The sequence below is a fragment of the Pipistrellus kuhlii genome, unplaced genomic scaffold, assembly GCF_014108245.1.
Source record: "Pipistrellus kuhlii isolate mPipKuh1 unplaced genomic scaffold, mPipKuh1.p scaffold_m20_p_4, whole genome shotgun sequence".
NCBI lineage: Eukaryota > Metazoa > Chordata > Mammalia > Chiroptera > Vespertilionidae > Pipistrellus > Pipistrellus kuhlii.
The window spans coordinates 1197501-1221587 of record NW_023425540.1 but is presented as its reverse complement, the minus strand read 5'-3'; the positions used below and the strand labels follow the sequence as shown (position 1 = coordinate 1221587).

Genomic DNA, 24087 nt, shown 5'->3' with positions numbered 1-24087 from the left:
ATAACCTGCGTTAAAAGGCTTACATTTGCTTTGACGGCTGCTTTTTCTAAGGGTCAGTTTTCTTTGGGAGAGATTACTTTCCCTCGGTGTATGGCGGCGCTGTCTCTGCTAGATTATTGGAGGCGTAGTGTCTGTGATTGGGGTATACAGCCTCCTAGCATCTCAAGTGTCTGTTTTGTCTGGACTTTCCTCATGCAGCATTCTTGTGCAAAAATTTCAAGGCTTTAGTCTGGAGCACTGGGTCAAAGGATATGTCTCTTTGAAGGGTAGACAGGAGTTTTTTATGTTTTATTCACTAAGTAGTATTTCATTTTACATCAAAGAATAGCAGCCTTTGAGAGCCTTTCAGGGTGGCAGTTGAGCATGTGGGCTTCTTTTTTTCTCAAGACTTGCACTAAATATGGAATGTTTCTTCATGTTTTCCAGTCTACGGATGCTTATTATATTCTTGTATTTAGATGAGACTATTAAAAAGAAAAAGCATTGATTATAAAAATTAGTTTGAGGTAGAGTTTTATTTTTAAAAACTTATAATGTACTTGTCTCTCTTGGTTTTTACACTACCTACAAGCTACTGAGGGGGAAAAATTGGTAGATAGCATATCTGTTGTAGCAATACTGTTGTTTAAACTTTTAAGGAAGATGTAATGTAGCAATCCTGTTTAAACTTTTAAGGAAGATGTAATGACTAATGGTTTTGGAAGTGTAAATTTTATAGTGAAATTGCCTTTTTTTATTGGCTTTTTTTCAAGTCTAAAAGGGGGAGATACTTATTTTGAAACATAACAAAATGGAAGTAATGAAAAATGTTAAGACTTACTATAGCTAGAAGTAAATGTTTTTTATGTGCCTTTGAGATAAGTGAGTAACTTACTGTGAACCAGTAACAATAATTATACAACATATGATTGCTTATGTTTAAAAGATAAAATGGTATTTAATGTTCCTATCACACAACATATATACCTGAGCATCTGAACCAATATTAAAATAGCTTATTTTAGGTTTATAGGTAAACATGCTTTTAAAATTACTGAAAATGTATCTAAGCAGAATTGGTTGATCTTTTAAGCTAGAAATATTTGTACTCATTAATGACATATCGTTAGTATTAAAACAACTTCAGATAACTTGCATTTGACATTGATTCAAACAAGTCAGATCATTAATTATATATTATTGTTTTTAAGAAATGTATTTGTAAGTACAGAACTTTGTTTTCCAAAATACAGTCCCATTAAAATAAGTTATTTTCGCATACTATCACGCTGTAAAAAAAGCTTGTACTTATTAAATAGTTATAGAGGGAATGAACGGTAATGTTAGGTTTTATATGCAGACAAGGACCATTGAGACTGAAAGTAGAGAAGGATCTTTCTATATTAAAATTGTTTAAGGGACAAAAGATCTTTCCTGGTAGGTTCGCCATCTCCATTATCTGCGATTCTTTAGCAGTTAAAGGCCCTTTGTTTTCCTCTTTGTTCTCCCAGACAACCTGATCGGTACTGGAGAATCACTAACTGGAGTGTTTTATCTTCTAAGTGCTTTAAAGTTCTGGGTACCAATTAGCAAAGTACAGTGAGGTTCGGACTTAGCCACAACATCTCTCAGGCCTAGAGGTCTGAGCTGTGCTGTGTCAGGCCATTGTGTCTGTTTAAGGACAGTCACTGGGTCCCTCCTTCCCTGCCTCCCTACCTGCTGGGGCCGGGCATTGTGGAGGGCACTGACACTCTGACACTGTCCTTTCAGGGTTTAAATGCTTGTCTGCTGTCATCAGGAGCTTTGGCTCTCCAAGCAGAATTGATAATATTTAATCGTTTGGATGTTACATTTCTTGTCCTTTTAGTGATTATACAATTTGTATGTGAAGATACATTATTTTTCTTTAACATAAGCTGTATATTGTCCCCTTGGAAATTGGTTGTCTGATTTTATTTATTTAACTGACTATAATTATAAATGAATCATCAGAGCTTGTATCAGTATGTAGATGCCGGTGTTTTCTTTTACGCTGTATTTGAATGTAGGTGGGTGGGTTTTTAAGTTTTTTACATTTTTTGTTTGGTTGGTTGGCTTTCCTCTGCAGGTTGGCTTTACGTTGTTGTTGCTTTGGGAGCAGAAAGAGAGTACTTTGCTTTTAATTGGCCAGCTTGTCAGATCATTTCAAAGCTCAAGAATTCATCCAAATCCCCACCTTGAACTTGTCCATCATCTTATGGTAGCGTCGTCATGAAGGCAGGGAGAGAGGAAGTGAGGCAAAGGGTGCCATCTTCCCCTGACAAGTGCCTTTCTCCTTATGGCACATGTCTGGGAGAGCGGTCGAGGAGGGAGGAGAGTGCCATCTCAGAATGGGAGACTAGAGGTGCCATCCTGCCTCTGCCCTGCTCTCTCTGCGGCTCCACCTGTGCTCTCACCCCCCTCACAGCCCACTCCACGCTGGCAGATACCCCACGTCCCGCAGCCAGCACTGCCCCCCGCTGCCTGTGGGCTCCTCAGAGGTCTGAGGGCTTCTTGTTCAGTCTGCATCATGGCCAATACTTCACTGCGTGCAGTTTGAGCATGTTACGTTCTGTTCTTGGAGGTGTTTATGTCACTGCCTCCAGTGAGAATGGTCTAGGCTAGGGGTGTCGAACTCAATCAGAGAAGGGGCCAAAATCTAAAATCCAGCCTAAATCGCGGGCCGAATGGTTTGCTGAACAGTCATAAACTGTCATTGTGATGGAAACGCAGTGGAGTGCAGTGATGACAGTGCGGTGCGGGCCACATTGCAAGGCCTGGCGGGACGGATTTGGCCCGCGGGCCTTGTGTTTGACACATGTGGTCTAGGCAGTGAGAACGGTCCTGGCTGCCTCTGAGCAGCACGCAGACACAGGTACACCTGATGCCAGGCTGGACGCGCTCATGTAAATGGAAGACTGAGGGTCTGTTCAGTGTGCTGATTGGCACGTATTACAATGACTACTGCGTCCGTATCATTATAATTAACATCTGACAATTTAAAAGGTTTTTAATCTAAGTGAGGAGTGTGAGCTTTAACATCTGGAAAGGTAAAAGAAGGCCCGGGTTAGTTAGCACTGCGGTGTATTAAATATCCCAGTGTGGCTGGCGGCCTGCTGAGCGGCCCGATGCCGGGAGGGAAAGGCGATGCCGGTGCAGTCTGCTGAGGGAGAGGGCCACGTGGCCAGCGAGCACGGGCAGCCAGACCGGGAGGCCAGGGAGGTGAGCAGGGCCTTTTGGATGTTTGTGGAATTATTTTTACAGCTTTCTACAAGGATTACATTTTAACAACTACTTTTTAGAAAGGATCCAGTTTTTTTAATGTATTGTTGAAAGTATTAGATGCCCCTTTCTCTCTCATTGGCCCCTCCCCCGCCCTGCACGTGCTCCCCTCCCCGGGCAAGAGGCCCCCATTTTATTGAGATTTTTACATACGGAACCGTATGACCTTCAGTGACTTTGCTGTCTAAGTTCTGACTTTGAAATTGCTTTTTGATAAAGGCATATTGGGACCTGAACCTTGAATTCATCTCCTTCCTCTAGCCCCGCAGTCTCCATAGCCCCCCACACCTCACTGCCATCGCCCCAAGGGGAATCAGTGCCAAGGCTCAGTGCTGTCCACATGGCGGTGCTGACACAGGCACGGGCACCTCTGGGCTGCTGGCCTGTTCAGCTGGTGTCCCGGTGGTGGCCATGGCGATGTCCTTGTCTCACCTGGACTCTCTTGGGCTCTGCCTCCTTCTCCCTCTTCTCTCTGTCTTTGGCCTCCTTCCTCCTCTGCTGACGGGGCAGCTGACAGACATCAGCTCCCTTCCTGGCTGTGGGTGGTGCCCCACTCCCTCAGTCCTCCCTCCAGCCACCGGCTCCCTCGTTTCCTCTCCCCCGCTGCCTGGCTGCCTGGTTCTGGCTTCTGGCCAATATTTTGACGGTTACTGTTCTTTTCTTCTTGGTGTCCTCTATGTCTCTTCTACTCCCTGGTTCTTCTCCCCTTCTCTCTTTCTCCCATACTTCTGTAGCATTTTCCTCTTCCTTCTTTCTTTCCTTCTTTCTCCCTCTCCTCCCAAAAGGATGAGAGAGACAGAGCTGGCCCTGCCCTCCCATTGCTTTTTCACTTAGGTCTATTCCCTCCGCTCACCCCAACTCCCACCCCTTTCTGGGGGATAGATAGGACTTTTGGAGACATTTACTAACTGGAAGGAGAAATGCTATGATTTAAACATTATATTATAATTATCTTTAATTGAATCTGAATTAATTGAAAAGAATACTGTTCTGATTCACATTTGCTGTTCAGATGCTGAGTTCTAGGGGATCTTGGAGCAAAATATTGGCCCTAATTGCAATGGCTTTACATTGGGTGTGTTCATTTGTGTATATTTGTGCATGTATAGTTGGCATTCAACCATTTCTCTTGTGTAACTTGCCTTTTCTAACAGCAGTTTTCTAAGTCGTTTAGGATATTACTCTGCATCGATTCCAATAGTTGTGTGAATGTATTGCTGTATAACTGTCATTCCAATGAGAATTGCTTTAATCACTTATAACTTGTTTTTAAAAAACATATTTTTATTGATGTCAGAGAGGAAGGGAGAGGGAGAGAGAGGTAGAAACATCAATGATGAGAGAGAATCATGGATCTGCTGCCTCCGCACACCCCACACTGAAGATTGAGCCCACAGCCCGGGAATCGAACCGTGTCCTCCTGGTTCATAGGTTGATGCTCAACCACTGACCCTTTTCAGTACAGCACAGGCAGGTGGTGGAGCTTGGGTTCCTCCGGTTTGTCTGAGTCAGACATAACTCCCTGCTCCTATCCAGTGCTGTACTTCATATGGGATATGTGGTTCCCCTCCCTCTGCCGGGCGCCGGATTGGAACCTCTGGAAATCAGGCTGGTCTTTTTACTCTCCGCAGCCTGGCTGGTGATTTGGCATAGTCAAGATGAAATTTCAATGGCGAAATTCGACATTTTTAAGCGTAAAAATATATATGATGTTAACACCTTCAGCAAATTTAACATATGAAGTATTGAAGCTTGCTGTCAGTACAACAAAATAGCATACATATCAAATCGCATATATATCAACATATGTGTAACCCCATCTATTGAAAAAATCTGCATTATTAACTGGTATACCTCGTATACTTAGTCAAACAAATTTATGTAACATATATTGAACTCAGTGCTTTGACATACACAAGAAATGGAATAGTCAGCCCTTAGGGAGGAAAACTATGTTGTTCTCTCCTTTAAACTTGAAGCAACTTACTGACTCTGATTGCATAACTCTTTGTTGTATTTTAATGACTAACTCATATTTTTCAAGGAAGATTTTCTGCACCTGACACCCACTTTTTGCTTACTCTTTACTTTTAAAAAGTTCAGTAGTGATTTTTAAGAGACTAGCGGTCATGTCTGTACGTTGAGCATTGTGCCCAGCGTCTGATACATATAGGTACCGAAACAGCTGTTGAATTAAAGAGACACATTCTTTTTATTGTGCAAGATAAGCACTTCGCATACGTTACTGGGTCCTTGTTATACTTCATTTAATTGGCTTTATGGATGCTGAATCCGGAGATGTCTTCATTTGCCCCTGTTGTGAGGGGGTCTGGCCCGTTTTGGCCTGGCCCTTTGGCTTAGCCCTTGCTGCCTCTGTCCTCTGCACAGGGTCCTCTGGGTGTGACCGTGGTGTGGGATGGAGACACAGCTCTCAGTTTCCTGATTTCCTGCTCATTATGTGCGAGCCATTTGTGTGATCTTTCTCTGTCTTAAACCCTCACTCTGGGCTCCCTGGTGGCTTACAGCGTGCGGGACCGAGGGGTCACATTGCAGCTCTCGTCTCCTCCCCGGTGGGACTCACAGCAGTGCGCTGCCCTCCTGGCACCTGTTTCACAGTCTGGTTGTACCTGACCCTGTGGCCACGCATTCTGTACAGTGACTGCAGTTCTTTTGTGATGATGAGTACACACGGCATGCTGTCACCTTTATGTATTTTTCAAACTGTAAATTTTATTTTACAAAATGCCCTTTATTGTTCTTGAGCCCCTTTAAAGAGTTTCTTGGGTTAGGTATCTGTGGGTACTTAAAGACTTTAGTACAGATCTAAGATGGTTTTCCTTCTAACTTCTTTCATGGTCGAAGTAGAATATAAACACAATCACAAAATGCACATCGGTTCAGCTCTAAAATAAATTTAAACACATGATCGGTAGCCAGTACCCTCCAACAGGGCAGGTTTCTGTGAGCAGTATCTTAGTGTCCCGGTCTGTGCTCTGTTCAAACTTTTTAGCGTTGGTCTATAAAACCAAGCAATTTAGTCGCACTTATTACCCAAAAAGCCTGGTAAAAATGTTGGTTCTTTTGAGTACACTGAGAGACCTATCAAAAATTTACCCATTGCCAAAAACCTTTTTCATTTATTTCTCTTCATGACAAGTGTAAACTATTAAGGTTAAGTGGGAGGGGCAACCGGAAGTAATTACAAAGCCAGTGGCATTTTTGTGGTTTAATAAAGGCAGAAGCTAATTATTCCGTTCTTATTTAAGGGAAATGGTGCAAAAGGAGGCTCCTGCCCGCAGCTGCACTCCCTCAGTGCCACCCCAATCTACCAGAGACACGACTGTCACAAACAAACCTCACACTGATACACAGCCACAAAAGTAAGGAGGCTTTTGTGTGGCGTGCATGCAGAAGACTCCTTTGTACACGCCAACCGCCAGATGACAGACAATGATGAAAATTTGATTCTTTGAAGTCATAATAGTCATTGAAATGTGTGAAATTCTGGTATTGAAAAGAGAGAGGCCCACAAGACTCTGAATCCTGGGTGGTTGCAAGAGGCTTGCTGGGAGGTTTGTCTGCATTTTGACACCAACTTCCCATTGCTTGTTCCCTGCTTCCTTTGTTAAAAAAAAAAAAAAAAAAAAAAAAAAAAAAAAAAAAAAGTGGAATTCACACAAGATAAATGGGAGCAGTTGATACCCGAATCATATAGTTTTTATGTGGAAAACTAATATTTTATAATGAAAGTTGGTATTTGAAAGAATAAAGTTCATTCACATGTGCTGGCATATACTTTCTCAGAGGTCTTGAGCATTTCTCTCTCACGGAAGCACGCGGTGGCACGGAAGGGCAGGCTGTGCTCACAGCTAGGAATTGTGGAAGCGGCTGGGAGAGGGGACTTTGGAAGTGGGAAATGCATCTTTGCAGTAGCAGATTCTGTTGGAATGCTCTTTCACCTCTAATAATGATTCGTTACTATGTTAAAAATGGCACATTTACATGAGATTGTGTTTCTGAAACTTTAGTCTATTTAGATAGTAGCATTCTTTAATAATAGAATTATAGGTTTTATATTTGACCCAACCACTTGAAATTGTTAAGTTTTAAAATTCAGTAAGTGTGTATATATTAACTATAAAGTAACTTGATTTATTAAGATTTACAGATAATTGTCAACTGGTGAGTTTTGAGGTTCACTTGAAGGCTTCTCATCCCTTATCTGATAGAAGGTTTTGTCATCCTAGAAAATGTGTGGGTTATTATTTATGGTTTTCTGTTTTACCACTAAAATGAGAAATCTGTGAAAGGCAGTATTGACACCTTCAGAGCATTTCTCTCTTCGAAGGCTTTAAAAATGACATATGATCTGGTGCAACACAGAAATAGAACTCTAGACAAGAGAAAAGAAGATTAATTCAGCAGAGTTTAAAGCACTTGCAGATTGTGCTTTAATTAGTTGTGTTTGTTTGTTTGTTTATTGCAAAGGTCGAGTCGCGGGTGGGCCATTGGGAACTTGAGGTAAAGCACAGCTTTGTCGACACAAGTAAGGAGCCCAGCGCAGTGCCTCGGTCCTTTCAAGAACCGCTTTGTCTGAACAGGGTCTCGGAGTGGGAGCTTTCCCATTGACATGTCTCTCCAGGGACAGGTTGTCTGTCGCTGGCTGTGCTGTGCGGGTGAAGTGATAACAATGGAGTGTCGCAGTGCATTTCACGAGTGTGAGAAATCAGTTTGTCTAGACGGGGATGTGCCTGTGGGACCGGGGGTCAGGGCGCCGGGGCCTCTGTCAGCTACGCGCAGCCTACTGCAGCTTGTGTGTCCGCACTGCGCCTCGGAGTTCAGAAACCCAGCTGTCTCTGCTGTAAATTGGGGGAAGATATCGGTAATTAATTGCCATAATTTTTGGAAGCTGGTAGTTAGGAGTTCAAAATATAAAGCTTAGCAACATTTGGTAGTTTCTTTTTAAAAAAAATATATTTTATTGATTTTTCACTTAGAGGAAGAGAGATAGAGAGCCAGAAACATCAATGAGAGAGAATCATCGATCAGCTGCCTCTTGCACACCCCCTACCAACCAAGGTACATGCCCTTAACCGGAATCGAACCTGGGACCTTTCAGTCCGCAGGCCGACGCTCTATCCATTGAGCCAAACCAGTTTCGGCGGTAGTTTTTTTTTAAAGGGATTTTCTATCCTAAAAAATTTTGCACTTTAGTAGGTAGTACAAATCAAGAAATAACTGTTTCCATTTTTAAAAGCTTTGTTGGTGTTTAAATCACTATGTAAGTCCTGTTTAAACTTGCTGAGGCTTTTGGAGGAAAGGCCTGTTCCTGTCACCTTCCCTCCCGAGGTTCCCAGTGCACGGGGTGCAGTGGGTCTGAGTTTCCTGACCTGGGATCCTCATCGAGAACAGCCGGAGTGTCGTTCCAGTCCTTAGGAATTGAGCTCACACTGCAGAGGCTGCTGTGCATTTGGAAACGAAGCCTCATCCCACAACTTTGTAACATTGTTTCTCTGCACCCAGCTTACGCTTACACTGTAACTTCGGAAACAGCACACATTAATGTAAAGATACAAAATGTTGAATAATAAGTGAATATGACAGATTGCAAAACTATACTGAATTCAAAAGCAGAAATAAATATTAAGGACTTGCCAGGAGCTGAGTCCTTTTCAAGCTTTTGAGTTGAGGAATATGTTTTAGGAAGCCACTAAATGTAGTTGTACTGGAAATTCCTTCTCTTTGAAGTGAACTTGACAATTAAAATGATCAGTCAGCTAAACCCTGGTTGGTGTGGCTCACTCAGCTGGTTGAGCGTCAACCCATGCCCCAGAGGTTGCTGGTTTGATGCCAGGTCAGGGCACATGCCTGGGGTTCAGGATCCCTGGTGACAGGTGTGTACAAGGTAGGGTTTGCTGTTTCTCTCTCACATTGATGTTTCTCCCTCTCCCTTCCTCTCTAAAAACCAATAAAAATGTATTTTAAAAATACAATTAAAACATATTCATATCTTTAAAAGTATGTGCCAATTGCACTCACATTATTTTAATTTTATCCTCTATAAAAATACTTTTCTTAAATGTAGGCAAGTATTACAAGTACATATTTGTATAAATATTTATGTGGATCATTTTTATAGTTCCTCCAAGCACAAATTTTGACAACGTAACCATACTTAATTATTGGTGCAGGTAGAAAGGTACCGTGTTAAGCAGAGGATTGGTTGCCAGCTAAAATAACTTTAAAGAATTGTGTTTTTAATCTGTGGATAGAAGGACTAGTTGAGTCAGAGATACACTTGTGTTTTCCCAATACATATGGCAGCACTGAGTGTTTATACTCATCGTTGGTCCATGGCATTGATAGAGCGGTCCCACGAAAGCTCTCGCTCAGCAGTGTGTGCGTGTGTTCTGTAGGACATCACCACCTTAACCGGCGTCCCTGAGGAGCACATCAAGACCCGGAAAGTCCGGATCTTCGTCGCCGCGCGCAACAACATGCAGTCCGGGGTGAACAACACCAAGAAGTGGAGGCTGGAGTTCGACACCAGGGAGCGCTGGGAGAACCCTTTGATGGGCTGGGCATCCACGTGAGTGCTTGGGCTTTCCTGGAGCAGCTTTCCCAGCTCTTTTCCAGGCGGATTTCCTCTTAAACGTCCTGATGTTCACACCCCTTCGTGCACAGCGCTTTGTGCAGTGCTGTGTAGGTGTCACGGTGTTCTGCCATGTAGGCATACCTATTGTATAGAGAGAAGACTAAGTGACCATTACGGCTGTCGGCTGGTTGCTGTGATGCCCACTGACCACCAGGAGGTAGACGCTCAAGGCAGGAGCCCCCCCGGTGATCAGTGCACTCCCAGGGGGAGCGCTGCTCAGCCGGAAGCCGGGCTCATGGCTCGCAAGCACAGCTGCAGCGACGGGAGCCGTCCTGCCTCACCTCCAGGGCAGCAGGCAGCGGCGGCAGGAGGACCACGAGCGGTGTGGCAGCTGGCCCGGCTTGGGCTCCCCTGGCGGCCTGCGGGGTCAGGCCTAACCCGGCGTCAGACATCCCCGAGGGGTCCTGGATTACAAGAAGGCCCAGGCCAGGCTGAGGAACCCTCCCTGCCCCCATCCCTGTGCAGGATGCTAGAGGCCCGGGGCATGAAATCCGTGCACAGTGGCGGGGGGGCCCCTCAGCCCAGCCTGCACCCTCCCAATCTGGGACCCCTCAGGGGATATCTGACTGCCTCTCACAATCCTGGACTGCTGGCTCCTAATCACTCACCTGCCTGCCTGCCTGCCTGGTTGCCCCTAACTGCCCTCCCCCCACCCGGCCTGATCGCCTCTCACTACCTCTGCGTGCCGACCTGATCACGCCTAACTGCCCCCCTGCTGCTGGCCTGGTCACCTCCAGCTGCCCCTTCTGCTGGCCTGGTTGCCCGTCACAGCTCTCCCCCACCACCACCACCACTCCCCCAACTGGCCTGGTTGTTCCACACAGCCTGCTGTTCGGTCGTTTGGTTATTCCTCACTAACCCCCCTGCCAGCCTGGGTGTAGGCAGCCATCTTGTGAGGGTGTGGTGGTCAATTGCATATTACCTCTAGTATATAGGATACCTGTTTAATATTCATATATTAAAATAAACCATAGACAGTTGTTTTCAGAGTACTCTTTATTAGATAAAAATGGCTGTTGATGCCAAAACAGGTTTGGCTCAGCGGATAGAGCCTCAGTCTGCGGACTGAAAGGTCCCAGGTTTGATTCAGGTCAAGGGCATGTACCTTGGTTGCGGGCACATCCCTGGTAGGGAGGTATGCAGGAGGCAGCTGGTCAGTGTTTCTCTCACATCCATGTTTCTAGCTCTCTATTCCTCTCCCTTCCTCTCTGTAAAAAAATCAATAAAATATATATATTTTTTTAATGGCTGATGTTGTGAGCACTGTTAGCACACTTCCCAAGCCATTTACATTAGTTTAAGTTGCACTGGGTATATAGTGTTAATAATTAGTAACACTTCACTTTTAAATTAAAACTTCTTTATAAAATATATTTCTCTTTGTAAGGGGGGAAGACTAGATAAGATTGGGTACTGGCTATTTTGAAGGAAACTTGTAAGTGTCTGAGATTTGTGACAAATAAATGTGTGGTGCGCTGGAAAAAAAGTGGCCATAAATTCTGTGGCCCCAGTGAAATCAGTGACCTAAATCTCTGCTGTGGAATGTGGCCCAAATGTTCAGCAGCAGGACCGCCTCTCGTTGAATAGAAGCTGCTGCTACTAGAGAAGCAGCCAGATGAGCGAGACATTCAGCTTTTCTTCCTGCGGTGTGCCTGGGGGATGCTTGTTAAAAAGAAATTTAATAGAATTACATTTTGCTTGGCAAAATGAAATATAGGCACAATATTAGGTATTTTGTATCTTTAGATTTTATATTTCATGGAATAATATATGGAGTGTTGTTGTAAGTCACATGTTTGTAGAGACTAAAGAAATTTATAAGGGACAACTTTGTCCATACCCAATGGTTGAAATGCTATGATTATCTTTTGTTAAGTCACATGAGATTTTAATGTGTTCATCTCTATGCAAAATTCATCATTAGTAAACATTGCACTGTTTACTAATAACATTTGGTTAGCTTTTGGTGGGGCTATTATGCATAATGCTAAGATGAAGATTCTTGTATATGTCTTTTGGTGAACCTTTGACTTACTGATAATGCCAGTTTGGGGTGTCCATGTCATTTTGGAAAATGAGAAAAGGGGTGACAGAATCTTAGATTCAAAAGTCAAAATGAGTGACTTACAGGTAATTGAGGAAGAGTGAAACAGACACGGCAGGCAAATCCCTGCCAGGTAACCCAGAGCTGGGACGCTGTGATCAGCTCCCAGGCCTGCCTGTGCCTCCCACCCACCATCCTCGGTTGGTTTAGTCGGATGCAGACATCCAAGACTTCCTCCGGGAGCAGGCCTCCGTCTGCCTCTCCTGTGCAGGAAGGAAGGGCAGAGCTCCGTCTGCGCTGTGTTTTATAGGAGCAGCTTAAAATCAGCACCCCAAAAGGCTCGGATTCCGGGGTGGCAGAACCTTTGGTCCCCTTCAGAATATACAGTCTCCTTTAGACTGTACTTATTGATATTATAGCAATTGTTTATGTTCTAAACATTTTACTTTAAGTATTAATTGTTTTTAGCCAAAATCTAATGTTAAATCCTGGGGGGAAAAAATTGTTTCTTTCAGGGCTGATCCTTTGTCCAACATGGTTCTGACCTTCAGTACCAAAGAAGATGCAATGGCCTTCGCAGAGAAAAATGGTATGTTTGGTCTGCTTTTGTTTGACTTCAACAACAAAAGGAAGATAGGAGTTTATGTTCTTAACATTAATCAGAATCAGGCAGGGATATAGAATTTGAATAGAAATAAAATTTTCAATGTTATCTAATCCACTGGTTTTAAGAATGTTACAGGAGGACCCCCCCTTCCAAAAAAAAAAAAAAATCTAACACGGAATGCCCACAAAACATGGGCAAGCCCATCGGCTCTGTCTGCAGCAGAGGCAGGGAACAGGCTGCCATCCAACACCTGCCCTGTGTGCGAGTCCCTCTGCAAAACCCTGACGTCTGACGTCACGTTCTAACTGAGCCTTGCTGGTTCGACGCCTCTTTGTTATTTCCTTTCTTACTTTGAGCCAGAATCCTTGTCTCCTCTTCCACCTAATAGCTCTTCAGTTATTCTAAAGCAGTTATTGCCATATTTCCTCTTGATCACATTAGTGAATGCGCGGATGAGACCAGGGCCATGCTGCAGAACTGCTCTCTCTCAGTGATACAAATTCTTCCCTTATTGGAGCTCAGAGAGGCAGAAAAGTTGAACAACCAGATGTTCTGGGGAGTTTTCTCACCTAACAGAAAATGAGTCTCTAAAACCATAATCTAGGGGTCTTCAAACTACGGCCCGCGGGCCACATGCGGCCCGCAGAGGAGTCTGATCCGGCCCGCCAGGTTTTTTGGGCAGTGAGCGCAGCTGAGGTGTTACAGTAGGAATTAGTAATTCATATAGTCCGGCCCTCCAGCTCTCTGAGGGACCGTGATCTGGCCCCCACTTTAAAAAGTTTGAGGACGCCTGCCATAATCTATTGAAAAGAATCATCAAATGATCAGACTGTAAATCAATTCCCAAGAGTAGCAGAGAGCACAATTGAAGTTAGGAAAACAGTCAGCTGAGGAGCTGGAGAGGCCGGGCCTGGGCCTACAGGAGGCCCGCACCGTGAGGGCCACCTGGCTCTGCCCGAGACCACGAGGCCTCTCACCCGCCCACCCTGGTGAAAGGAATGTTTCCGAGATAAAGCCCGGCTCTAGCACAGACAGAAATGAGCATGTGCTGAAGAATTTATTTCACTCATGAACGAGGCGGCCAGACAGATGCTGTAGGCAGTTCAAAGGAGCAGTCCGCACTCGGATTTCTGTAGCCTTAAAGAATGAAAACTCAGCTGCTTTCTCAGACAGCACAGAATCCGCACGTCTATCAGACAGTTAATTCCTGTTACTCACAATGTCTGTATTCTGTACGTCACCATAAACACTCCATTAGCGAACGCCGGAACGCTGCTCCTGCGAAAATCCAGGCTTCCGTGCCCCAGAGCCTCGGATCACAATATTTTGTCAAACAATCAATGCATCGTTTGCATGTGTGTCTGTTTAAGAGAGTCTTGTTGATTCATAGACATTGAGCTCGTGGCCAGCAGCATGTCACTCAGGCCCATCTGGCCGTTTAACAGCCCTGTGCCCGCAGGCAGCGCGGAGAAGGCCCTGCCGAGGACACTGTCTGCAGCGTGAGGGTGGAACACAGGCAGAGCACGACCTTGCTTGATCTCGGCTGGGCGCGTGTGTGGGTGACACACTTATCACTGCGGTCTGCATGCCTGGGGACCATGGAGCGTGGTCAGTGTTGGGCTTGCACACCAGTTCTGGTGAGAAGGGGAAGTCACAAATACCCGCTCTGCAGATAAGGAGGATTCCTCATCCCTACAACCGAGAGAGCCGCACAGCAGCCCCAGGAAGTGAAGAGGGCCGGGGCCACTAGTGTGCCGTGGGCAGTGCGTGGTGTTCTGGGAGGCACCATCTACCCAGGACCTTCTTCCCAGCACAGTCTGCGGCCAGCTCATGTACGTCATTTCACATCGTTTCATGGGGAAAAATGGTTTTGCCAGTGAATACAGAAACACACATTTCTCCTCCGTCGTATTTTCTAAGGAGAAGATCTACGATATGTTCAAATTATTCTGGACCTCACCCTCTGCCACCCCAAAGAAATTTTAAAGTGAAATTCCTGAAAAAAGTGGTGTTCTCTGCTTTCTCTCTTAAATGACGGTTCAAGTTGATGCTGTTTCTCCCGAGCATATGTGGGCGCCCAGCCTGGCGGGCAGTCTTGGACCCTCCCTGGTGCCCACACAGCTTGCTTGGTTCCCAGAGTCTCTGCTCTCCTGCCCCCGCCTGTTAGCAGCGGGGCCGGGTCTGCCAGCTTGTGCCAGATGAGGCAGTGGTTCCTGCGTTGTACCCAAATGGGCGGCAGGAAAAACGATTGAACTGCTCACTTCTGAACTAATGTCAGGTTTGGGGTTCCGCGGGCCTGGGCCAGGGTCGCCAGAGGTGACGTAGTTCACACGTAGTGGAAGCACTGATGGATGTTGCTGTGTGTTTGTGTCCTGAACCAAATACAGCGTGGGCGCTAAATGAAGATGATTGGAATTAGTTTTCCTCTTCTGTCTCCTGCCTCAGACCTGGGACTCACAAGTTCACTGTGGTCTGGTTTACTCAGAGGTGGTTGTTGGCATTTGGGAAGAATACACCGCACATAGCTGTCGTAGGGGGTAGGATATGCCCGCCTCGGCTGGGGGCCGGCAGTGCTTGGCACGCTCCGGGAGCAGTTTGGGCTCAGGCCGCCTTGCGCTCCCGAGGGCCTGTGCCAGGAGCGCTCTGATGGGAGGGCTTACACTCCGGGCATCCGGAGCGCTGCCAGGGCTGAGGGTGCGTCTGTGTCTGGCTGCTGTCCCAGGTGCGGTGGCAGCGGCGCCCGGAGCTCCGCCCGCCGGTGCGGCCAGGATGTGGCATGACCCGCTGCCAGCTGGGCCAAGGCCGGTGTGCGGGGCCCGGAGCAGCACACAGGCGGGAGCCGCGCTGAGGTCTGGAGGAGCCGCTTCCGAGCCTAGATGCTCCCTCTCCCACAGCCCCCTCAGAAAACCAAATCCAGTTATTTCTGTTAAACACCCTTGTTTTAGGGAAGAAGAGAAATTCTCACAGAATGGAAACATTTCACAAAGAAATTTCCATTCTTAGATTTCTGCCTGTATTTCATGCACACTGTATTGTTTTTTCTTTAAAAAAACAAAACAAAACAAAAAAAAACCTTTTTTTTATTGATTTAAGTAAGAGGAAGAGAGAGGGAGAGACATCAATGATGAGAGAATCATTGACTGGTTGCCTCTTGCACGCCCCCTACTGGGGATCAAGCCTGCAACTGGGTATGTGCCCTTGATTGGATTCAAACCCAAGGCCTTTCAATCCGCTGGCCGGTGCTCTATCCACTGAGTCAAGCCAGCCAGGATGTTCTGTCTTTTTAAGAGCAAATTTCAAATGGGAAGTAGGAGAGGTCAGTAGAGTCTGTGTAGCATCCCTTTTAGTACAAGCATGCCGTCTGTGCGGCGGCTCTTACGGTTGTCTGTCTTGTTGGCTGAGCCCACTGCTCGCTCAGAAGCCGGGATGTTCCCCGGTGCTGAGGGTGCAGCCTGGGAAGGGCTGTGCTGTGCAGCGTGCGGGACAGCACACTTGTCCAGCCAGGCACGGGCAGGACTCCCTCCGTCAGGTCCTGCCAGAGCTCAGGGGAGCCACAGGAGACGATGGCCTGAGTTTGTCTCAATGGCAGTTGTTCTTGGTCACCCTCATGCCCTGGGCAGCGCTGGGCACACAGTGTTTTCCCAGGAAAACGGAGGGAACGCCCTCCCGCCCATCCTCACGGAGGCTGTGGAGTGGCCTGCGGAGAAGGCAGGTCTCCGTGTGTCTCCGCTTGTCCGGGCACTCACCCCACCCCCAGGCCTGGAGTGGCATTTGTGTGTGCTGTTGTCACCATCAGCAGCAGCTGTAGGCCGGCCACAGCTCCCGTCGCCCTAGGAGAACACCGCGCCAGTGGCTCTGTGAACCAGTCTGCCTCTCCCAGCAGGGACATGGCTCAGGCCCTCTGGCTCAGGAACAGAGCAGGCACAGAGCGGGGTCCGCCTTCTCATCAGTAAAAACAGTCCTTCTCCCTGGGGCTGGGCAGGCTGTTAGCTGTCTACCCCATACAGGGACTGTCAAAGGGACTGTCGGGTAAGTTTTGCATATAATACCTGCCCCTAAATATGTCCGCACCCTCCCATCCTTCAGTTCCTTTGGCAGCGCTTTAAGGGGCAGGAACATGTGTGTTGGGAGGCAGACTGGGCCAGAGGGCACAGGTTCTCTCACACAGCATTGGAAGAAAAGAATCTCGAGCAGGGAGAAATTGAGTTCTGGGTTACACCTTTAATTTAGACATGGTAAGTCATCCTCAGACAATATTTTGAATCCTGTTGTCACAGGAACAAATTGCTAAGCAGGTATTTATATTTCAGATGTGTTGACATGTACTCCTGATGATAAATGACCTTGAATTTATGAGCATTAGCTTCTGCTCACTGTGTTCTTCAGGCATGCTGCTTAATTCTGTTCCTGTGAGTCTGTTTTTTGTTTTCTAGGATGGAGCTATGACGTTGAAGAGAGGAAGGTTCCGAAACCCAAGTCCAAGTCTTACGGCGCAAACTTTTCCTGGAACAAAAGAACAAGAGTGTCCACAAAGTAGATGGGCCTGGCTGTCCTGCGTGGCCAAGAATGAAGGCAGCTGTGCAGTGTTCATAGTCCATGCACGGCGCACCTCTTGCTCTGCTAATAAAGTTTCCCTGTAAGCTACAGATGCAGATTGTGGTGTTCATTTTTAATCTCAAATGGAACGAGTTATAATTTTTTAATGTAAGAGATTGAGATGATTATCAGCACTTAAAGTCTGCTAAAAAGGAGTGCTTGAAATTAGCTGCAACATTGAGGTTTTGCACTTGCTTTTTATAGCCATTATCAAGTTAATGGTATTTAGGAACTACCAGCCATCATTGTTAAAGTGCTGTCTTAGAAAACTTTTATTTTATCGTGGGTAGAGAAATTCATGAATACATTACAATCTCATAAACCTAAATCCAAATGTTACTATTGGAGTTCTCCTTAACTAGAACTTTATATTCTCTAAGCTGCTTTGAACCTGAATCAATCTACAAGAGACACATAAGAAAGAAAAAGAAAGGAATCCAAACATGAAACTAAGTCATCAATGTGAGAGAAAATAAGAACAGAGAAAAACTATAAAAACAATTAGAAAATAGTTTATAAAATGGAAATAACTACGTATCAATAATTACTTTAAATATAAATGGACTAAATGCTTCAATAGAAAGACAGGGTGGCTAAATTATTAAAAGACCCATACACATGCTGCCTACAAGAAAGTCACTTGAGATTGAAAGGCACACAGACTGAAAGTGAAGGTATGGAGAAGATATTCATGCAACTGTAAACTAAAACAAAGCTGTGGTAGCAATAGTTCTTTCTATCGGACAAAGTAGACTTTAAGGCAGTGTCTATCACAAGAGACCAAGAATGGCATTTCATAATAATAAAGGGGTCAATCCAACATGAAGATACAACTCTTGTAACATCTATGCACCCAGCATAGGAGCACCTAAACGTAAAAAGCAAATATTGATGGGCATGAAGAGATCAACAGTAGTAGAGTCACAGTGAGGGACTTCAACTCCTCATGGACATCAATGGATACATCACCCAGGCAGAAAATTAACAAGGAAACAGGAGCCTAAAGTGACATGTTAAACCAAATAGACTTATTTTTCCCAAGTGCACATGGAACTCAAAGATAAGAGACAACTGACATCACAGAAACAAAAAGGATTATCAGGAAATACTATGAAAAAATAAATGCAGACAAGTTGGACAACCTGGAAGAAATGGATCAATTCCTGGAAACATACAATCTTCCAAGGCTGACTCTGGAAGAAACAAAGTATGAACAGACCAATAATTACTAATGAAATTGAAACAGGATTCAGACACTTCCAACAAATAAAAGCCCTGAACCAGATGGATGGCTTCCCAGGTGAATTTTGCCAACATTTGAAGATTAATTCTTACTAACCTTTAAAAATGTCAGAACAGCGAAGAGAAGGGAAGGCTCCAACACTCATTATATGAGGCCAGCATTACCCTCATACCTAAACCAGACAAAGACACTACAAGAAAGAAAATTATGGGACAACATCCTTGATGAACATGAATACACCAATCTTCGGCAACATATTAGCAAACCAGATCCAGCAAGACATTAAAAAGATAATACACCATGATCAAGTGGGATTTTTTTCCTGTTATGGAGGGTTGGTATACTATCTGCAAGTCAATTAATGTGCTACACATAACTAATGAAGAATAAAAATATCAATGGATATAGAAAATGCATTTGACAAAGTCCATCAATTGGTTATTAACTCTCATTAAAGTAGAAATACGGGGAACATACCTCAACATAATAAAGATTGTATATGTCAGACCCACAGCTAACATACTCAACAGTTAAAAACCGAAAGTTGTTTTTTTATTTTTTTATAATCAGGAACAAAACTAGATGTCCTCTTTCATCACGCTTATTCAACATACTGTGGAAGTCTTAGGAACAGCAATCAGAGAAGAAAAACAATATTTGAATTGAAATGGAAGTAAAACTGTCATTATTTGCCAATGATATGATACAACATAGAACCCTAAAGGAAAACTATTAGAACTGATAAATGAATTTAGTAAAGTAGAAGGATGAAAAATTAATACTCAGAAATTGGTTGCATTTTATACTCTAATAAACTATCCAAAAGAGGAATTAAGACAATCCCATTTACATTTGCATCAAAAAGAATAAAATACCTAAGAATAAATTTAACCACTAGAAACATGTACTCAGAAAACTAAGATATTGAAGAAGATACAAATAAATGGAAAGATATACCATCTCATGGATAGGGAGAATTAACATTTTTAAATGTCCATACTAAAAGCAATCTAAAGATTCAATGCAATCCCTTTCAAAATGCCAATGGCATTTTTCACAGAAATGTAACAAGTAATCCTAAAATGTACATGGAACCACAAATACCCAAATCTTCAAAACCATCTTGGGAAAGAACAATATTGTAGGTATATTGATATCAAAAAGGCTGTAGAGACCAAAACAGTATGGTACTGGCATAAATACAGACATTGTAGATGAACAAAACAGAATAGAGTATCCAGAAATAAACTCTGTAACAAAAGAGACACAAATATACAGTGGGATAAAGGCAGTCTCTTCAATAAATGGTGTTGGGAAAGTGGACAGATACATGCAAACAAAATGTAACTATACATTTTCATTGTGCAATATAAAAGATAAACTCAAAATGGATGGAAGATTTAAATGTAAGACTTGAAATCATAAACCCCCTGTAAGAAAAACAGGCAGTAAACTCTTCAACGTCGCTCCTAGTAATATTGTTTTGGATATGTTTCCTTGGGCAAGGGAAACAAAAGAAAAATAAATGGGACTAAGTAAAACAAGACAGTTTTTGCACAGCAAAGGAAACCAACAAAACAAAGCCTTCTGAATGGTGGAAGAGAGTTTTCCAGTGATACATTTGATAGGGGTAAATTTCTGTTATATACAAGGAATTCATACAACATAACACACACACAAAAAAAAAATCTGAATAAAAGTGGGTGCAGGTCCTGAATGGACATTTCTCCACAGAGTACATGCAGATGGACAGTTGGCACAAAGGGATGTTCAACATGGCTAATCACCAGGGAAATGTAAAAACCACAATGAGAAATCATCTCACACCTGTCAGAATGGCTATCATAAATCAGAAAACAAGTATTGGTGAAGCTGTGGGGAAAAGACACCTCACCCTTGTGCACTGTTGGGATTAAGTGGTGTAGCCAGGATGGGGGTTCCTCAAAATTGTATGACTCAGCAATTCCACTTGTTGGTATTTATCTGAAGAAATCCAAAACACTAATTTGAAAAGATACATACACCCTTATGTTCTATACAATGTTGTTTATAACTAGAGGCCTAGTGCACGAATTTATGCACCTTGAAAGGAACTGTTGGCCAGGAGGCCAGCCTCAGCCCATCCTCCGTGCCCTGGCCCGGCTCCTCCCACCGCAGCCTCTACTTCTCCCCTCCCCTGTCTGCCAGCAGCCCTGCTCCGCCACTAATCCCTGATGGAGCAATTGGGGCCCAAGCCAGCAGCAGGTGCAAGTGGGGCTGGTGCTGTCGGTGGGTGTGAGGGCTGGCTACTGCTCCGGTTGTCCCTCAGGAGCAGGGGGAGTTGGAGAAGCTCTTAGGGGCGCCAGACACTGGCAGCAGGTGCAAGTGAGGTCAGCACTGGCAACAGGCACTAGTACCAGACGGGACCTGGGCATGTGGAAGCAAAGAATTTTCAGTGACCGCCACAGGCTCACCCCGATGGCAGTGCCGGTGCCCTGCCTTGTTCTGGCACCCCCGCTCACCGGCAGGATCGCCCTTAACCACCTTTGTCTGCCAGCCTGATTGTCCCTAACTGACCTCCCCTGCTGGCCTAATTGTCCCAAACTGCCTTCCCCTACCAGCCTGATCACTCCTAACTGCCTCTGCCTTGGCCCCCACCACCAGAAGGACATCAGATGTCCGATCTAATTAGCATATTACCCTTTTTCTAGTATAGATAGTGTCAGATTTTCCATTCCTGCAGGCATTTTTCACCATGACTAGGATGGTCCACGTGGAACAAGGAAAGTGATGAAATGATGGAAAGAAATATTACTCAAAATTGACATTTGTAAAAACCAAAAAAAAATGATACTTCTCTAGTTTACATTATTGTGTAAAACAAAACACAAAATTCTTAACATACCTTATTTGATTAAGCATTCATTTTCTGGTGTGATTTGGTTTTCTGTTTATAAATCCATGCATGGGAAGATGAATTCATTCTTAGTTATATTGAATGCAAGATGCCAGTGAGCTACCCAGCCGAAAATTCATAGCAGACCATTGGAAATGGTCTGGAACCCAGCCTGTGGGCCAAGAACATTGGCGGTTTGGTAATAATTAAAGATATGGTAATGAATACAGTGGCAAGAAAATAAGAGATGTAAGTAAGGAACAGAGAAGGCCAATAAAGGATTCTTTAAACAAAAAGGTTATCTTTAAGCACAAAGATCACATTCTTTTTCCATTGCTCGTCAAGGTTACTAGGATATCAGAAATGAAAATTGAATAAAGCTAGATGCGTAACACAGTAAACTGTTTTATAGATCCACCTATGTTGTCACGATGGCAAGATATCCTTTTTTATGGATGAATAATTATATATATGCCACATTTTCTTTAATTCATCCATTGATGGACACTTATTTCCATGTCTAGACTGTTGTAAATAATGATGCAATGAATATGGGGCTGAATATATCTTTTCGAATTAGTGTTTTCATTTCCTTCGGATAAATATCCAGGAGTGGGATTGCTTGATCTATTTTTAATTTTTCTTTTTCTTTTTAAAAAAATATATTTTATTGATTTTTTTACAGAGAGGAAGAGAGAGTGATAGAGAGCTAGAAACATCACTGAGAGAGAAACATTTACCAGCTGCCTCTTGCACACTCCCTACCGGGGATGTGCTCACAGCCAATGTACATGCCCTTGACCGGAATCCAACCTGGGACCTTTCAGTCCGCAGGCCGACGCTCTACCACTGAGCCAAAACGGTTTCGGCTATTTTTAATTTTTCGAAGAACCTCCACACTTTTCCATAGTGATACACCAATTTACATTCCCTCCAACACTGCACAAGGATTCCCTTTAATAATATGTCATTTTGATTGAAGTACATAAAGAAAATCTAGCCTTGTACAGATAAGTAGTTGGAAAAGGAAAATATATTTCTAATAGCATTTTCAAATAATTGTGATTGGTCATATGACATTTTCTTAAAGGTTAGTTGCAATGCGAGGTTAGAAACCCTATCAATGAACTTTTCTGTTGCATTAAAATCCATTTATTTATCTTGTACTTTGAATCTTTTACGCATGCATGAGTTTATAACACCATATGTTGACCATTTCTATATTGGTTCACAGAATTATGCCAGTTTTCCAAATGTTAACATGCTACATTATGTAATATCCCCCCAAATTACATTTATCAATAGCAATGCCAATCAAATTAAAAACATCTTTTAGGAATTGGGAAACTAATAAGCCTTATATAGCATTAGACAAGTTTTCCAAAATTCACATTTTCACTTGAAAGCTCAGAGTGTCTTCGGATAAAATATTCTAGTGGTATCCTTCCTTTAAGGGGTAAGTTCACTTCATTCACTTTTGAGAAAGGGTTTGCCAAATATCCCAGTCTAAGTAACCATAGTTTATCTGCCAATTTTTCTTCCAAGTGAAAATTGTTTCTCTGAGGGGAAAAAAAAACTGGCTAGTTTAGCAAACAACTCACAGCTGGCACTTCCCTGGAGGCAGCCCTCCCAAATGTGTTTCTGATTTCATCACACACCATATCAAAGGCCGTACTCGGAGCTAGTGTTCCAATAAAGCCATCGACGGCATCTCTGAGCAAATCGATTGGCTAGTTTTTTTACTGTGCATGGAAATGGCAGTACCTTCTGGCATGTTTGTTGCTACTGCTTTCACTGATGTTCATACACCAGTGATTTTTCTCTCCATTAAAAAAATAATTCATTTTATTTTACTTACAAATTATACAAAAGGTGTTTTTCTTATGTTTAAGAAAATTGCCAATTGTGATAACTATTTGAATGCGCTTCACAATGTGGGAAATCTATTTTAACACTTTGTCAAACAGCAATTTCCTACCACTTTTGAACCATCATGCAAATAACACAGTGAAAAAGCAAATAACATTTTACTTTTGCTATGAAAAGAGTTTTTTTTTAAATAAATCTTTATTCACATTATTACAAATGTTCCTCTTTCCCACCCCCCCTCAATTGCTCCCCTCCACCAGGTTCCCACCCCACCCTCTGCTCTTTCCCCACCCCCCATTGTCCTCATCTATAGGTGCATTTTTTGTTCAGTCTCTTCCCACACCCCCCACTCCCCTTTTCCCCGAGAATCATCAGTCCACTCCCCTTCCATATGAAAAGGGTTTTGATCTTATCGATTTCTTGAAAGGGTCTCAGGGGCCACTTGTTTCAAGGACCGCTAGTTACAATGACGCTTTGCTCTGCATCTGTCCGCATGGGAAGAAGCAGAGTGAAATAGAATGAGTGTGGTCCTTCCCAGTTTGGCTCAGTGGATAGGGTGTCAGCCTGTGGACTGAAGGGTCCTGGGTTCGATTCTTCCCAAGGGCATGGACCTTGGTTGCAGGTTCCTTGACCCTGGTCCAGGTGCATGCAGGAAGCAACCAATCGATGGCTCTCTCTCACATCTATGTTTCTCTTTGTCTCTCCCTTCCATTCTCTCTTAAAAAAAAAAAAAAAAAAAATCAATGGAAAAATACCCTCGGGTGAGGATTAGCACACACAAAAAAAATTAAAACTAGGACAAGTATGAAATGTAGGGGTACAGATAAATTCTAAGTAATGGAATTAAAGCACGTCCCTGAAGAACATTGTAGAGTTTTTTCCATGTGATTTATTGTAATTAGGAAAACGTTCAATTATA

At 43.8% G+C, this 24087-nt stretch overlaps 1 protein-coding gene and 1 long non-coding RNA gene across 2 annotated transcripts in view; one reads left to right on the top strand and one right to left on the bottom strand.

Annotated features, from left to right (window-relative positions):
- Positions 1-17228, top strand: part of NDUFS4 (NADH:ubiquinone oxidoreductase subunit S4) — a 52303-nt gene extending 35075 nt beyond the window's left edge. The window contains exons 3-5 of the mRNA XM_036410452.1: positions 9696-9868; positions 12494-12567; positions 17019-17228. Of these exons, the coding sequence (XP_036266345.1) occupies positions 9696-9868; positions 12494-12567; positions 17019-17122 (351 nt within the window). The 3' untranslated portion in view covers positions 17123-17228. The remainder of the gene's footprint in view (positions 1-9695; positions 9869-12493; positions 12568-17018) is intronic.
- LOC123651190 overlaps positions 15700-24087 on the bottom strand; it is a 17830-nt gene continuing 9442 nt past the window's right edge. Inside the window, exon 3 of the long non-coding RNA XR_006739726.1 lies at positions 15700-16404. This is a non-coding gene — a long non-coding RNA (uncharacterized LOC123651190). The remainder of the gene's footprint in view (positions 16405-24087) is intronic.